General features: G+C 40.5%; 1 protein-coding gene across 1 annotated transcript in view; it reads left to right on the top strand.

The window, feature by feature from the left end:
* The window catches only part of dnah5 (dynein, axonemal, heavy chain 5), a 264,013-nt gene that overhangs the window by 123,468 nt on the left and 122,975 nt on the right, over positions 1-17,570 (top strand). Inside the window, exons 51-54 of the mRNA XM_056476107.1 lie at positions 3,383-3,606; positions 5,223-5,421; positions 13,844-14,016; positions 14,273-14,403. Of these exons, the coding sequence (XP_056332082.1) occupies positions 3,383-3,606; positions 5,223-5,421; positions 13,844-14,016; positions 14,273-14,403 (727 nt within the window). The remainder of the gene's footprint in view (positions 1-3,382; positions 3,607-5,222; positions 5,422-13,843; positions 14,017-14,272; positions 14,404-17,570) is intronic.

The raw sequence follows: 17,570 nt of genomic DNA, 5'->3' as shown, positions 1-17,570 counted from the left end.
CAACAATTCTACGGCATAATCATAAAGTGATGACAAAACAGGTGATTTTGCTGACATTGTAAGATTATAAGGCTAAACGGCATGAAATGCCATCAGTCTACAGAGATTTCCCAGTATTTCTCTTTTGCATTTGGGAGATCACAATGATTAACCCTGAAAAAAGCCAAAGCATCGCAAACACTACAAGAATACTGTTAAACGCTTTACACATGCAGGCATTTCCTCTTTCTTACTTTTTACTGAACTAGTCTGCAGTAACAAAACTGGAGACTCATTAGAAACAAACAGATAACCAAAAAGTAACTCAGGGTTATACAAAGAGTGGCCAACACAAAATACATACAGTACGTTCCTGATATGAGTCCCATCTCATACTCAATACACTACAACAAATGAAAGAGATCGACTTAAAGTCACTTACCAGTTTATTAAGGATATGATCAGCTGTAGTTAGAAAATATGCTTATTATGTCTCTGATGCCATCTTTTGGATGGACAATGTCAACCGCCTTTGCTCTGCTCAATGACAGGCTAATGGCCACCGACACGCTGTCTCTCAGAAATGATAAATATTTAAAAGAGGCACTATCCTTATAAATAAACTGTCGAGTTGCAATCTAAACAACTACATTCTCGACTAAAAAGCTTCAAAAGTACATTATGTTGCCCAGCAGCTGCAATATTTGTCAAACTGTAGAGTGTCCTCTGCTTGTTGCTGTATGTGGGCGGAATAATACACAAGGGTGAAGAGGTTGGATGAGTGCTGTTATTTTCAGAATATTGCCTGCTATCAACCAATCAGATTCAAGAACCAGACAGAACTGTTGTATAAAAAACTATAATAACTAGGGAAGCACAGTATATCAGTGTCTATATTGATATCGACTGAAAAGTGCTATTTTTAATGTTATCATTATCCGTCCAATAACTAAATCAGGCTAATAACTTTAAGCCAATAAATTATAGGACTATAAGACTTATTTGAGTTGATATTTGGTTATTCACTAAAAAGATGTAATTTAAATCGTATATGGAGCTGTATACAGTAGGGTCTGTATGAAAATGTCAAAAAATAAACCTATGTAAGCAATCTAGCCTTTATAAAAATTATTTAACAAAAAAGATGATTTGGCTTACTGCAGTAAAATATTTAAAGTCTTGATGTGAACAACATAGAGTTGGCATAAAAGGTTAATTGTTTGTTTGGAAGTTTGTTAGATGGAAGTTGTCCCATAATGAATCCAAAACACATGTGGTCGTTGTCATACGGAATCCAGCCGTGTGTCATCGTCGCAGCTCCTGCAGTCGCTCTTCAGATGCTGCACCGGCTGGATCAATAGTCTGATCTCGGATCGGTATTTTCATGGCACATATGATAGTCGTGGGCATCGGTGCAGCGTCAAACTGGAAGAAATTTCTAACCAGCATGCACTGTTTTAGGACAGATTTTGATTGATCTGTTCAGAGCTGCATGAAGTCGAACGCACCTATAATGACACACATGACATGTGACACGCTGGTTGAACTACTTGACCTGCCGCTACTTTTTTGCTTAGTGTTCAGTGATTTCGTTACTTTATTTATTGTTTTTTTTTTAGGTCAGGCGGTAGATTTTATTTCAATACAATTAAGTTGGCCATAGAAAAGTTTTTTAAAAAATTTTAAAATAAAATCAGTTGTTCACCGTATGTGCTTGCTGTTGTTTTTGTAATCAAAGAAGTAATAAGGCCCAATCCCAATTCTACCCCTTAGCCCTTCCCTTACCCCTACCCCACGTTTTGCGCGTTTCCGTGAAGGGGTAGGGGTGTCCCAGTTCTCTTTAGCTTGAAGGCGTAGGGCTAAGGGGAAGGGGTAGATACCACTTCGAATGAAGATTTTTCAGGACCACAATCGAAACCAAGGGGTAAGAAAATTTCCCAGAATACACCAGCAACATAGCTGAACCCGGGAGTAAGGAGATCCACAAATTAGTATTTTTTTGTCATTATTACGAATTTTTACAACAAACAAGCACACGTTTTAATATATTCATAACCGTGTTCGTGTTTTACAGTCATGCTATTTAAAAAAACCTGCTAAAATAAAAAACTCTAAATTTCGTGATCTATAATCCATAATCATAACTCCTGTATAGCAGTCTTACATAATTCTGACACTCGATAACACTTGAATAGTCAGAAAAAGTCTAGTGGCTGGGAATGAGCTTTTTACAATGTCTGCTATAATGCTAATGTTGTTTTTGGTGTGTTTACATAGATGAATATTGCCACTGTGTAAATGCACAGTATAGTTACGATCTTATTGCCACATTAGATCATTATGATAACATAATTTATGCCTTCAGTGATTTCCTCAAGATACACACCAAAAATAACACAACTGGAATAACTACAGCAGTCACAATCGTCTGATCTCATATGAAGCAAGAGATCGCGATGACATATGATGATGTGTGCAGGTGCTGCAGTGCTGTCCCAATTCTTCAGGGTGAATTTTGAAGCCCCTCCCCTTCACCCTCGGGTGTAAGGGCCAAGGGAAAGGGGTACAAAAATAGAATTGGGATTGGGCCTAAATGTGTTTATTAGCTGCTTTTTATTGGCTGTCTGTCTTCAAATCTAAAGAGTTATCAGTATCTGTCAAAAATTCTATATCGGTGCATCCCTAATAATAACATAAGTTCAAATATTCTCACCAAAAACCTTTTTTTGTAAAAATACACAGAGATATTAATAAATTGCTAATACAGAGGCTTCTTTGATTTCAACATTGGACTTATTCAAGACTGATGTTCGTGGTTTTGTGCAGTCTTTGAATATTTAAAAGCAATCCACCAAATGATATGTGTTTAGGCATGCGTTGTAATATGTTATGAAAGGAAGAAATAACAAAGGAAGTATCAGGACCATGCTGCGTGTCTTGGTTCAATGAAATATGATTTATCACGTCTCATTTAATTCACTCAAGGTTGTCATCAGCTTTGCTTATGCAGAACCAATTCTGTAAATCCATATTGATTCTGATGATGAGCATCTGCTAGCGGTTCCCTCCTTGCCTGAAGGTCTGGGGCTTTTTATATTGACAGTTTTTCTCTTTTGATAAGATTTTTCATGCTCTCGACATGTGTGTAAAATTGACATTTCTGACAAGCGGCGGTTCTTTTTTAGCTTCAGTATTTTATCATTCGGGAAGGTCACATTCTGTCCTTCACCTTTAAGAATTTTCCTACCTGCTATCTCTCAGCTATTTTTCATTCACTTTTGTGTGTCACATATATATATATATATATATATATATATATATATATATATATATATATATATATATATATATATATATATATATATATATATATATATATATATATCTTTCTTTTTCCCCATAGGCGTGATAGGGACAGGTCATTACTGTTCCCATCGAGGGTTTTCAGAGGAAGTACGAAATACAGTGGTCAGGCTGGTTCCACTGACCCGAAGACTGTGGCAAATGACAAAGGTTAAAATGCTGCCCACTCCTGCTAACTTCCACTACATTTTTAACCTGCGTGACCTCTCCCGCATCTGGCAGGGAATGCTTGGCGTGACTGCAGAGGTCATCAGCACACCTCAGGTGAGTTACTATTGAGGTTTTTTCCATGTACAGTTGAAGTCAGAATTATTAGCCCTCCTGAATTATTAGCCACCCATATATATTTATTATAATTTCTGTTTAATGGAAAGATCACATTTCTAAACATAACAGTTTTAATAACTCATTTCTAATTACAGATTTCGTTTATCTTTGCCATGATGATAGTACATAATATTTGACTATATATTTTTCAAGGCACTAGTATTAAGCTTCAAGTGACATTATAAGGCTTTACTAGGTTAATTGGGTTAATAAGGCAATAGGTAGTTAGGCAAGTCATTGTATAACGATGGTTTGTTCTGTAAATAATTGAAAACAATTTCACTTTAAACGTGCCATTTTAGTTGGTGCCAGATGGGCTGGTCTAAGTATTTCAGAAACTGCTGATCTACTGGATTTTCACGCACACCCATCTCGAGGGTTTACGGAGAATGGTCCAAAAAAAGAGAAAATATTCAGTGAGGGGCAGTTCTGTAGGCGCAAATGCCTTGTTGATGCCAGATGTCAGAGGAGAATGGCCAGACTGGTTGAGCTGATAGAAAGGCAACAGTAACTATAATAATCACTCGTTACAACCGAGGTATCCAGAAGAGCATCTTTAAATGCACAACAGGTGAAATCATGAGACAGATGGGCTACAGCAGCAGAAGACCACACCAGGTGCCACTTCTGTCAGCTAAGAACAGGAAACTGAGGCTACAATTCACACAGGCTCACCAAAATTGGACAATAGCAGATTGGAAAAACGTTGCCTGGTCTGATGAGTCTCGATTTCCACTGCGACATTCGGATGGTAGGCTCAGAATTTGGGGTCAACAACATGAAAGCAGTGATCCATCCAACCTTGTATTTACGGTTCAGGCTGGTGGTGGTGGTGTAATGGTGTGGGGGATATTTTCTTGGCGCACTTTGGGCCCATTAGTTCCAACTGAGCATCGTGTCAGTGCCACAGCCTACTTGAGTATTGTTGCTGACCATGTCCATCCCTATATGACCACAGTGTACCCATCTTCTGATGGCTACTTCCAGCAGGATAACACACCATGTCAATGTCATAAAGCGCGAATCATCTCAGACTGGTTTCTTGAACATGACAATGAGTTCACTGTACTCAATTGGCCTCCACAGTCACCAGAACTCAATCCAATAGAGCACCTTTAGGATGTGGTGGGAGATTCGCATCGTGGATGTGCAGCCGACAAATCTGCAGCAATTTCACAATGCTATCATGTCAGTGTGGACCAATATCTCTGAGGAATATTTCCAGTACTATGTTAAATTTATGCCACAAAGGATTAAGGCAGCTTATGAAGGCAAAAAGGGGTACCTAATAAAGTGGCCGGTGATTGTATGTGTTGGTGTAACTTTCTTACTTAGAGTTTTGTCTTTTTTTTAGTGCAGATATATAATAACTCCTAAAATAAGAAGCATTTTCTAGATAATCAAAAAATATTGTCTTGTTTTCAGAAATAATAATAGTTTTTACTTAGAACAAGCTAAATAATTTGCCAATTGGGTAAGCAAAATGTTATTGTTTTTCGCTTTGAAATGATATTTGTTTTATCAGAGAACCTGTTTCTGAACTGTTTGTACAGTTATTACTACAGCTGTGGAAGCATGAATGCAAACGTGTTATTGCTGACCGGTTTACTGCCCCAGAGGACGTGGCCTGGTTTGACAGCACACTTGCCAAGCTGGTGGAAGAACAGCTTGGGGAAGAAGAACGAGAGGTTGTGGATCTCGGGGTGGATTCTTATTTTGTGGACTTTCTCAGAGATGCACCTGAGGCAACAGGTAATGATGTAAATAGAACTCATCCAAAAAAATGACATTGAGTATGTTCACATGAACACCAATAATCCGATTTTTAAACAATTAAGACAATACTCGGATAAAGAGTTTACCATGTAAACAGCAATTTTTGATGACCTTAATCTGATTAAGTCATAATCAAACTATCAAACAGAAATCCAATTAAGACATGTGTAGTATGCAAATTTTAGTCACATTATTAAAGTGCAGTACAGACATGTAAACACCACAATCAAACTATTATTATTATGTAGGATTTTTGTAACATGTAAAGCAGGATCATGAAAGGAACATTCAAGAAGCAACTCATGTAAACACCTTAATCATATTATTGTCTTATTCAGATTAAGGCAAATAATTTGATTACTGATGTCCATGTAAATATAGTCACTGAAAATGAAAAGTTAAGCACCCTTTACATTTTTTTAAAATTGATTTGTTACTATTTTCATAAGGTGTGCCTTTTCAAATCTCCTAGTATAAAACTTTAAACTAATCACAACTAAATACCACTAGTCACTCATTCAAAAGGGATGTCATGATTTCATTGTGCATTTTTTTCATTCCACGTATTGGAATGAGAACACAAGTGTGTGTGTGTGGTTTAATCACCAAAACACCACAGCAAATATTTTATAGATTTATAGAACATTTAAAGGACATAAATACAGCATGCGATCAAAGAACGTTACGGTTACTAAAGTAACCCTTTAGTGCTATGTGGAAACTTCCACTATGGGGATTTTGTCAGAAACCAATAATCTGAAAGAGTATAAGAACGGGCCAATGAAATGCCAATGAGATGGCGGCGACAGCGTGCACAGCTGGCGTCAATGACAATCAGTCATGCTATATAGAAGCAGCTAGTGCAATGCTTGACATCCTTTTCTAGCTGAAGAGACTTTCATGCTCAACAGCTAAGGGACAATCGTTGTGGCGAAAGAACATAGCATTTCCGTTCTCCCCCTCGGGGAACGAAGGGTTACTTTAGTAACCGTAATGTTCCCCTTCGGATGGGGAACTCCAATGCTATGTAGAAATTTCCACTATGGGGAAATCTATAGAAAACGGCACAAGGAAAGAACCTTACCACATCCCTGGCGAAGGGTGTGCTACGCAGTAGAGCGAGCACACCTACAACGCCCCGAGACACAGTCTTCCAACGTGTCCCCTGGCCCTTATTTACCTTACTTACCTTTTCGGGAACATCTATATTTCTCTCTGAGTCGCAATAACCCAGTAAAATAGGTTTTAATATGACAGTACGTTGGGAAAGCGTTCAGTCCTGATAGGGAGGACGCTGCGGAGATCACCTGCTACCCAAGGGGAGACCTGGTGACAACCTGTGGACTAGCCCAGAGATGGGGAGTCCATGCATAAGAATGGTTAGCGGGGAGGGAAGACACGAGCCTGTCTGGAAGGGGGGACTAAACCGTGGCTGAGTGAGCTTATGGGATCGCCAGCGAGTCTGCAGATTGTAAAACCTTGCAAATGTATTGGGTGTCACCCAACCCGCAGCTCTATAAATGTCTGTCAGGGAGGCGCTGCGTGCTAACGCCCAGAAGGATGCGACGCTCCGAGTGGAGTGCGCTCTCACCCCCGGGGGACACGGCTCACTTTGGCTCTGATAAGCAAGGGAAATGGCATCCACTATCTAGTGGGCCAACCTCTGTTTAGATATGGCACTTCCCTTCTGCCGACCACCATAACAGACAAAGACAGCTGGTCAGAGGATCTAAAACTCTGAGTGCGGTCCACATATATTCCAAAGCATGAACAGGACACAACAATGAAAAGGCTGGGTCTGCCTCCTCCGCGGGCAACGCTTGCAGGCTAACTACCTGATCCTTAAACGGCGTGGTAGGAACCTTGGGCACATAGCCGGGCCAAGGTCTCAGGACAACGTTAGAGTAGACCAGGTCGAATTCTATGCACGAGTCACTGACCAAAATGTCCCCAACCCTCTTAATCAATGCCAACGCGACCAGCAGAGCTGTCTTCAAGGACAGAAATCTCAAGGATACTGAGTCGAGTGGTTCGAAGGGATCCCCACGTAGGCTCGTTGGCACTACCGCGAGATCCCAAGAGGGCATGAGAGGGGACGGGGTGGAAACATCCCCCTCGCACCTCTGAGGAACTGGATGATGAGGTTATGCCTCCCCACAGTGCCGCCATCCACTGCATCATGATGAGCGGAGATGACGGCCACGTAAACCGACAGCCACTTCAGGGCGTAGGCATGCCTCATAGAGGGTGCTCTAGCCTGAGTCATGGTATTAACCACCGCCAACGGTAGGTTACCTAAGTCTTGGTTCTGAGTTCTGATACCCAGGTCCGGTTGGGCCAGAGAGGCGCAACTAGCAAGACATGCTCCTCGTTCTCTCTGACCTTGCACAGTAACTGCGAGTAGGCTCACTGGGGGAAACGCATATTTGCACATGCCCCGAGACCATTCTCCCGGGGTAGGAGCTGCCGTGAGAGCCCGTTGACTGCATGGTTGAGCTCATCTGGGATGTGAATAGCAAGCAGCAACTTCAGCCGCGTCTGACTCCAGAGGAGCAGATGGCAAGTGAGCTGAGACATGCGGCAGGAGCGTATAACCCCATACGGTTGATATACACTACCGCCGCCGTGCTGTCCGTCCTGACCAGCACGTGTTGCCCCCTCAGCACCGGTAAAAAGCAGCGCAGAGCGAGAAACACTGCCAACAGCTCTAGGCAGTTGATATGCCAATGCAGCTGGGTTCCCTTCTACAGGTCCGCAGCAGCATGCCCGCAACACTGGAGGCATCTGTCGAAACGACAACATGCCTGGATGCCTGACCTAGGGGCACTCTGGCCTGTAGGAAGGAGGGGTCCTTCCAGGGGGTGAGGGTGCGGCAACACATCGCAGTGACAGTCACTCGGTGTGAGCCCGCGTGCCATGTGCGTCTGGGGACCCGATCGTGAAGCCAATGCTGTAGTCGTCTCATTTGGAGCAATACGTGCAGCGTGGCCGCGGCTGCGGATGCCATATGCCCCAGGAGCCTTTGAAAAGATTTAAGGGGGACCACTTTTTTCCTGTCGAACTCTCTCAGACAGTTCAGCATTAGCTCGAGAACGCGCCTTTATGGTGATCTAGTCCAGCTCCAACCCAAGAAAGGAGATGCTCTGCACGGGGGCGAGCTTGCTCTTTTCTCATTTGAGCTGAAACCCCAATAGGTGGGGGTGCCGGAGCACTTTGTCTCTGTGCATAATCAATTGCTCCCGAGAGTAGGCTAAAATTAGCCAGTTGTCGAGATAATTGAGCATGCAGATGCCCGCGAGCCGAAGGGGTGCGAGGGCCCCCTCAGCGAGCTTGGTGAAAACCAGCAGAGACAGAGAAAGCCCGAAGGGGAGGACCAATACTGCCATGCTCAACCTTCGAACGCAAACCGCAGAGACTGGTGGTGGCGTGGAAGTATGGAGACATGAAAATACGCGTCCTTCAGGTCTATTGCTGAAAACCAATCCCGAGGACAAATGTTCAAAACTCGCAGATCTAGGATTGGCCGTAGCCCACCACTCTTTTTAGGTACGGTGAAGTACGGGCTGTAAAACCCGCCCTCCATCTCAGCTGGAGGGACCGGCTCGATTGCATTCTTCGCCAGGAGGACAGTAATCTCCTCTCGCAAGACAGGGCCGGATGCAGGGCTGACTCTGGTGAAATACATGCCTGTGAACTTGTATTGCATAGCTGAGTCTGATCGTACGGATGAACTATTGCGACGGGCTGGCCCGCCCTAATCAGGCAGGCAGAGCCCCTGCAAGTGGTCCCACCCACACGATCGCTGACGTGCCAGCAGCGGGGAGATAAGAAACTTGCTGTCGTCTCGCACCCAAACTCCAGAGGAGGGGCTGGGAGTGGGAGAAAAAGGAGACCGTTCTCTCGCGCTCCCAGCATAGCGTCCCAGACTGGCAGTGTTCGGGCTGTCACATCCGGAGAAGGGGAAAAATGCTTTTTTATTGAGGATTTGATGGCGTTTTTTTTGTGTTTTTTTACGCCGTTAAATGAAGAGCCCCGCCCTCCAGTGGGGAAAGAGCAAATTCCCTACTCCCCAGATGGCCCATCTCAGAGATGCTTCGCGGTCTGTTTACCGAACTTAGAGGCGCCCTGGGGTGGGGGATGCTGGTTGCCTGCGAGATGCTCAGCACAGCCGCTTGGCCGGAGGCGCAGGCGGGGGCAGTGGAGCAAAAGCTACAGGCGAGCTTCCTCGGCGAAAAGCAGTGGATGTGGATGGCTCGGTAGGGGGGAGCGGTCATACAATCCCGCCGATAGAGATATCGGCCATCGCCTCCGACTGCTCCTGGGCAAATTCACCGACGGTGTCGCCGAACAGGCCAGCCTGGGATATGGGTAAGTTAAGAAAGTGAACTTTGTCAATATCACGCATATCACCAGGTTTAGCCCGAGGTGGCGTTCCTGGACCACGTATGTGACCATCGTCCTTCCCAGGGCACACAGAGCTGACTTTTTTTTTTTTTTTCAGAGCATAGTCGGTTGCGGTGTGGAGCTCATGCTCAGTCCTGGGTCGGAACCATCCTCGTGCAGCCAGGCCAGCGCCTGCGCTTGGTAGCGCTGGTAGGTGGCCATAGCATGCATGGTGAGGGCGATGGCGCGTGAGCCTACTGTGCCCATCCAGGAAGAAGGGGATGGGGAGGCTAGAAGGTCTTTCCTTCATCCTCAACATCAAACCCCTCTAATCAGTCCGGCCGCGGGGCTTGGGGATAAACCATCTCCAGAGCCATGGCCGAAGCAGATTGGGGAAGCACAGCCACAAAGTCTGCTTCTAGATTCGACGCCGCGCTCATTATCACTGAGGGAGAGAGCGGGTTCGAATCCTCATCAGACCTTGACAGCCCACCCTCCAAGGATGGTGAAGACGGAAGCGCACGCAGACCGGGCAGAAAAAAAAGTGCCCTCAAGACTGCGTGAGTTTACTGTGCCTATCCAGAGGGGGGTGGGGAGGCTTAGAAGGTCTTTGCTTCACATCACACCCATCTAGTCGGTCCGGCCGCAAAAACAATCCCCAGGCCCATGGCCGAAGCATCCCGAGAAAGCACTGCCATCATGTCTGGTTTTTAGATGCCAACGCCGCGCTCTCCACCCCGGAGGGAGGGAGCGAGTGGGTTCACATCCTCATCAGACAATGACAGCCCATCCTCCGATGCAGCGATGGACATCTGATCCTCGGCCATCCAAGGATGGAGCGCTTCTCTTCACCTGAAGCTTGGATGGAGCGAGTGGAGGAGCGAGAGGTACGCAGTCCGAGGGTGGCGGATTTACTCTGACTGTAATCTGCCCGAGTGCCAACCGCAGTGCGGGTGACAACTGGGGTAGGTCGCTCTTTTGCAAGAGCAAGCCGCAATCTTAACTGCGCAACAGACATGACATCACAGTGACGGCATGCACTGTGCGCGAGCACTGCATTAACATGCTGGACCCCCAGACATGAAACGCTGTGCTCGTGCCCATCATCCGGGGACAGGAAACCACCGCATCCAGAAACGCACGTCCGGAGTGACGTCTTGAAAAAGACGTGCTGCACAACCGTGTTGCTCTTTTAGTAAAGTTTTTTTCCTATATACAAATCGCTCTTGGAGGACCGAACTCAAAGGACGCCAGGCAAGGGAGAAAAACCCAGCTCGACCATGTGCCATTGCGTATATGCGCTCTGTACTGGGAGAAGCTGCTTCTCGATCTCTCTCTGTAGACACAGGTTGAAGATAGCCTTAAAGACTCTCTCAGAAGCTTTGTGAAAGGCTCTGAAAGCAAAAAGGATGTCAAGCATTGCACTAGCTGCATCTTTATAGCATGACTGATTGTCATTGACACCAGCTGTGCATGCTGACGCCGCCAACTCATTGGCATGTCATTAGCCTGTTTTTATACTCTTTCAGATAATTGGTTTCTGACGAAATCCCCACAGTGGAAGTTTCCACATAGCATTGGAGTTCCCCATCTGAAGGGAAACACATCATGCCATTTACACTCTCAAAAAATTACGTTTCACACTACTTATTTAAAATGAACTGCAACATCATAATTCATATTTTTTTGTGACAACTTAATTGATTTATGTGTAATTCTCTTGAATGTATAAAAATATCTAACTTAATTATTTTATGTTGTCCCAGCACAAATCGATTGTGTTGAACCCAGCATTTTTTACAGTGCAGTGTTCTAATTTTGATTGTAAGTTTGATAGTATTTGACTAATTTTCAATTTACGTTTACTTTACAAGTTCTACTTTTGTGGTACTCTATCTAATTGTGATGTTATCAAATCATGATATCAAATAATTATTAATTGGCATTTCTTAACTCTTGCAGCAATTTGAAACTTAGGAATTATCAAAGATCAAAACCAACAATCAGACCGGTTGAAAATGTATGGACATAATAAATCATTCATTGGTTAAACATTACGATCAACTGAATTCAACAGTAGAAAGATGTACTAAAGTAAATTATTAAAGATGCAAATCAAAACTTTGATAACAATGGCTTTATGGAAGGCAGCTACTGTGACTGAAATATTTATATAGATGAAACACTTATTTTGTGTAGTGGAAGGTATATTTTGTGAATATGTGTATACTAACACAATTGATGTATGAAATATGGTGAAATGTTTGAAAAAAAGCACTTTTGATGATCCGTTGTGAAGTAAGTACAAATGTTGTGTTCACACTAGACGTGAAACACGCAAACAAATTGCGATATTCACACGTCTATAAAAGTATGAACATTTTGAGTTAATCATTTGTGCGTCAAATCCGCTTCATTTGCGCGTCAAATTCACTTTACAATAGACGCGGATTTTGCGTCATTAGCAGGGCTTCTGTCTGCCCGGTGACTCTAGCCTCATTGCTAAATGGCTAATATGGATTTTATTGAAAGAATAGTTGTGTTTATGTGCTTTATGAAGGCTGATGAACAGCGTCGATTTGTATCGCACCGCAGGATCACGTTTGATGCTTCTTCCGTGTCTGGTGTGAACGCAGCATAAGTGTTTTGAAAATGCACCCATTGTCAGCGAAAACTTTGCCAAACTAATTAAAAAAACTGTAACATACAGATGTGGCCACTGAGAATGCACATTTTCACGCACAGTACTGCAACTAGTCACGCACAGTCACGCGCTGTGCTGCAGCAGCAAAGGCCGCCTTTTTATTAAAAAAAAAAAAACGCTTTTGTGCTTTTCGCAATATTGAAATAAGAATAACCACTTTTCCATTGTCGGGCCAGTGTGAACGAACATTGGCATTTCCGAAAATTATGGTTAGCCAACTAAGATCGCAAGATCCATTGTTATAAACATAGTTCGTTGATTTGGTGTTTCCCAAAACCATTGTTCCAACAAACATTCGCAAACTGCGTTGCAAACTGTTTGTCTAGAGCGGTAGTTAGAAGCATAGTTCCTGGTTGTGTTCTATTCCCAGTTATCCCCCCAATACCCTATTCCTTTTGAACGTTCCAACGTTTAAACTTGGAATGATTTAAAACAAAATAATGCAATAAAGTCATCTCTCTTATGCGTAATTTGCTTTCAAAGTATTTTTTACAGTTTAGTTTTAGCGATCTTCATATTTACAATTGCGCTCCCTTCGTAGTGCACTAAAATCATAGTATTATCCAAATAGTTTGCATAATATTTCAAACCTCCTGTTGTTTATTGTTTTTTATAAAATAACTAAAATCTTTTTCAGATTCTTTGTAAAAAGAAAATTAAAAATGAGATTTTAATTTAATTTATTAGTAATATATACAGTGTGACTAATTTGTTATAGCTTTTGTTTGTTTTATATTGGTTTATTTATATTTTATTATATCTGATTTTTGTAATCCTTTGCACCTCTCTGTGTGTGCGCTGCGATATCAGTTCGGTCCTGTTCATTCACTCCTCAGGCCACATCTGTACAAAAACAAATTGAAAACATCATGTTGTGTGTATTGTCATAAAAGTCCGTACAACTGTCATTAACTAATCAAAATCCAGGCTTTATTTAAACATAGTGTAAGGACTATATAAATGGTCCCTTAACTGTTATATTTTGTACTTCAAATTCACAAAACTGATATTTGCATTCTCTTTTGAGCATGATTTATAATCCATCCAAGACACACATTTTACCAATGCATGTTTTTTTTTTTAATATGCTGGCATCAGAACAAAATAATAACTTGTGAAAAGATGGTTACCAAACCTATGTTACTTAAAATGGACCCACCCACGTATTATTTTGTATTAACTCGATTTTCAATGTAGTATACTGTAGATGTCCATTTTGCTTAAGAAATAATAATAATCAAAAAGTGCTTAGCATTGCTTTCGCAATGTGTTCTTCTGAATTGGAATGATTTATGTTTTGTATTATCACAGGCGATGAACCAGAAGAAACAGATTTTGACATGCCAAAAGTGTATGAGCCCATTGAATCTTTTGACAGTCTTATGGAGAGGCTGAACATGTTTTTGAGTCATTACAATGAGAGCATCAGAGGAGCAAGCATGGATATGGTTTTCTTCAGGGATGCCATGATTCATTTGATTAAGGTACATAAAATATCTCATACTGATATGTATTGTGTCATTGAATTAGCAACATGCTGTGTAGAGTATGATAGTAATCAAAAAATACTGTCCTTCAGTCATTAACAAAGAAAGAGAAATGTAATGTAATGTTTCATTTTAACAATTTACTTCACATTCTGATGATTTTTAAAATTTTTGCTAATGTTTGTATAAATATTTAGCATGGTAATGGGATGGTGTCTGTCTCTCACTGCTTTTCTCTATTACTTTATTCCAGATTTCTCGAATCATCAGGACCCCTCGGGGAAATGCACTCCTAGTGGGTGTGGGGGGATCTGGAAAGCAAAGTCTGACAAGGCTGGCATCTTTCATCGCTGGCTACAAGACTTTCCAGATTACACTCACTCGGTAAGTCACCTATTTATTCATTCATTTATTTTCTTTTCGGCTTAGACTTTTTTAATCAAGTGTCGCCACAGCGGAATGAACCGCCAACTTATCCAGCACATGTTTTACACAGTGGATGCCCAACACTGGGAAATACACTCTTGCATTCACACATATACACTACAACCAATTTAGCTTATTCAATTCACCTATTGCGCATGTCTTTGGACTGTGGGGTAAACTGGAGCACCTGGAGGAAACCCGCGCGAACACGGAAAAAACACACAAACTCCACACAGAAATGCCAACTGACCCAACCGGGGCTTAAACCAGCGACTGTTTTGCTGTGAGGCGATTGAGCCACCCACTTCGCCACCATGATGCCTATTAAGTCACCTATTTATTCAAATAAATGTTACCCTTCAGGGAGATAGATATAAAGAATATATAGATAGATAGATGTTGTTTGAGTACTTGATAATTCAAAATTTGCATAAAAGGGGTCATTGATTATGTTAAAAAAAAGTTGACTTGGCAACTTGATGCACAGCTTTTTTGAGTTGACTCAACTTTTAACCCAAGTACTGTAGTTGACTCTATTTAAATTGAGCGAACTCAAAAAGCTGTGCAGCGAATTGACTTTTTTTTTGACAATTTTAAGTTGAGTTAGGCTTAGGGTTAGTTTTCAGTTAGGTTTGGTTTACAATGTAAAAACAAAATCTCCATAACTCATCATTTAAATACCCTTTAGAAATACCATACACCATCATAAAATACATAGTATTGTAATGTACTCAGTCCCGTAGCCAGCCTGGTAAAGGGGTGGTTCTTTTTTATCAAAAACTGGACCTTTTTGCAGTTATGTGGCTCATTTTCTATTTAATTATGAGATTTAAATACTACATTTTAAGCAAAATTGTAAAAAATTTCTTTGTTGAAATAAAGTGCAAAAATAATAAATATACATATATTTTCATTTAAATGTTTACAGAAAAACACTGTTATTTTACAGTGTATTTTATAGACTTTTCCAAGATAATTACGATCAAATACGTTCAATAAAGTTGCACACTAAGAGTTTTATGAAGAAACACTGTTATTTTACAGACTTTTCCTAGATTATTATGATCAAATACATTCAATAATGTTACACAATAAGAGTTTTACAAAGAAACACTGTAATTTTACAGACTTTTTATAGATTATTATGATCGAACACCATCAATAAAGTTACTGCACTAAAAGTTAAAGAGAAAACCATGCTATTTAACAGAATTTTCCATAAATCATTACGATTAAACACCTCTCATAAAATGTCAAGACATGCTCGAGGTTGTAATTGAAGAGTTTTATTTTGGATCAAAAAAGTCTGGAAAAAACAACATACAAGATACAACTGATTAAATTTTCACAACTTTAAAATGACAAGAATTAAAAACAAATTGTTAGCATGGTCATAAACCTTAATATAGCAAGTTGCACAATTTATTACTTTGATTTTAGATTATTTTAAATGTACTTCAAAAAACAGGAAAAAACACTATGCAAATAATACAGCAATTTTATTGTATAAAACAGGCAAATTGCTAAAATTTGTCATTAATTATGTAATACATGAGTTTTTAATATAATTTAAATTAACAGAAAAAATACTGTATAAACAATACAGTAATTTCCCTGTATAAAAAAACAAAAATGACAATAATTTGTTTTTTATGATGAAGTACCTTAAAAGTCAAACTGGTAATTTAGAGAGATTGTTTGTCATTTTATGTGTTGAACATAATTTGAAATAATAAAAAATTACTGTAAAAAATGTTGAGTTATTTTCTGTAAAATATTTTTTTGTGTGTGTGGTCATCATAACCACACTTTTCGATGTACCAAAAATACTTCCTAAAGATTTAGAATAAAGAAATATGGAAAAAATACAAACTTTCAAAATATAAATTTATTACATCATATATCATTAGAAAAAAATATGAATCTGTTAGGGTTTTAAATTAAAAAACTGTAGCCTATTGTCATTTATTAGGCAAATAACAAACTGGAAAACACATTTAACTTTGCTCAGTCAGAATTTGACCACTTCAATAATTACATAATAATAACAACAATGTAAAGCTTAATGATTTTCCAGCTTCTCTTGAAAAAAAGCAACATTTGAAAATTCATGGATAACAACAAATGGCAAAATAGTATTCAAATTAATTTTAATATCGATCACACCTTTTTATTGTTTATCTTTTGTTTCAAGAATAAGGTCCAATATTTTGAATAAAAATTACTTTTTTTTTTTCTTTATTTAATAACAAGAATTCAGCAGATCCGTGGCGAAAGATGATTTCACCTTCATCAGATTGTATGTATTCTTGCACAGCCGGATGTTGGACTGATGAAAAGTAGTAGTTGAGAAACTGATTAGCTGATGTCAACACAGACAACACAGGACTCTGTGTGGTCTTAAAGTCTTTTTCGGTGGATTATTTCCACTATTTATGTTGGAATAGCAGTTAAATTTATATTTATTTAAGTGTTTTCAGGCCTAAATAAAATAAAAGCACAGTACAGATCCACATTTAGGAGCAAAGAGTGTCCCCTGGTGGTTCGGCGGTATGGGTTGCGTATAGGAAGGAACAGCTCTTTAATGTTTATTGCCACCCTACACAGAAAGATAAAAAATATGGGAATATACCTTTACGGGATGATAGCGGGATAGAAATGTAAAATATGGGAGAATCCCGAGAAACATGTAATATGAAACGTTCACACATCTGTAGCGAGTTCATTATTTGAGATGTATAATGCACGGAAAGCAGCTGCATAGAGAGACTCTGCAGCACTGCTGAAGATTGTGGGTGTTTACTGCGGTTTGACTGATAAATATGAATTTGTAGCTAAATTGTTAACGGTGTCAAACAGCATTTCACATTGTTTACATCCTTGTTTACATCTTTCCTACAAGATACCGTTAACGCTAGAAACTATGCATGTAAAATATCAATTTTACCAAATAAAAACATTTACTGGTTGGGGCGCACAATCCACAGCTTCTTCTATTACAGTTGGAGTTGCTCATTCTTTGAGGAGTTTTTATCCGAATCCAGCACTGAACTGGGACAGATTCTAGAAGCTGTCCTTTGTCAAATGCTAGAGCTATATCTTTCTTATAATTCTCTGGAACATAA

Source organism: Danio aesculapii, chromosome 16, assembly GCF_903798145.1.
Source record: "Danio aesculapii chromosome 16, fDanAes4.1, whole genome shotgun sequence".
Classification (NCBI taxonomy): domain Eukaryota; kingdom Metazoa; phylum Chordata; class Actinopteri; order Cypriniformes; family Danionidae; genus Danio; species Danio aesculapii.
The sequence above is the reverse complement of the archived record's forward strand: the minus strand, read 5'-3'. Positions and strand labels throughout refer to the sequence as shown.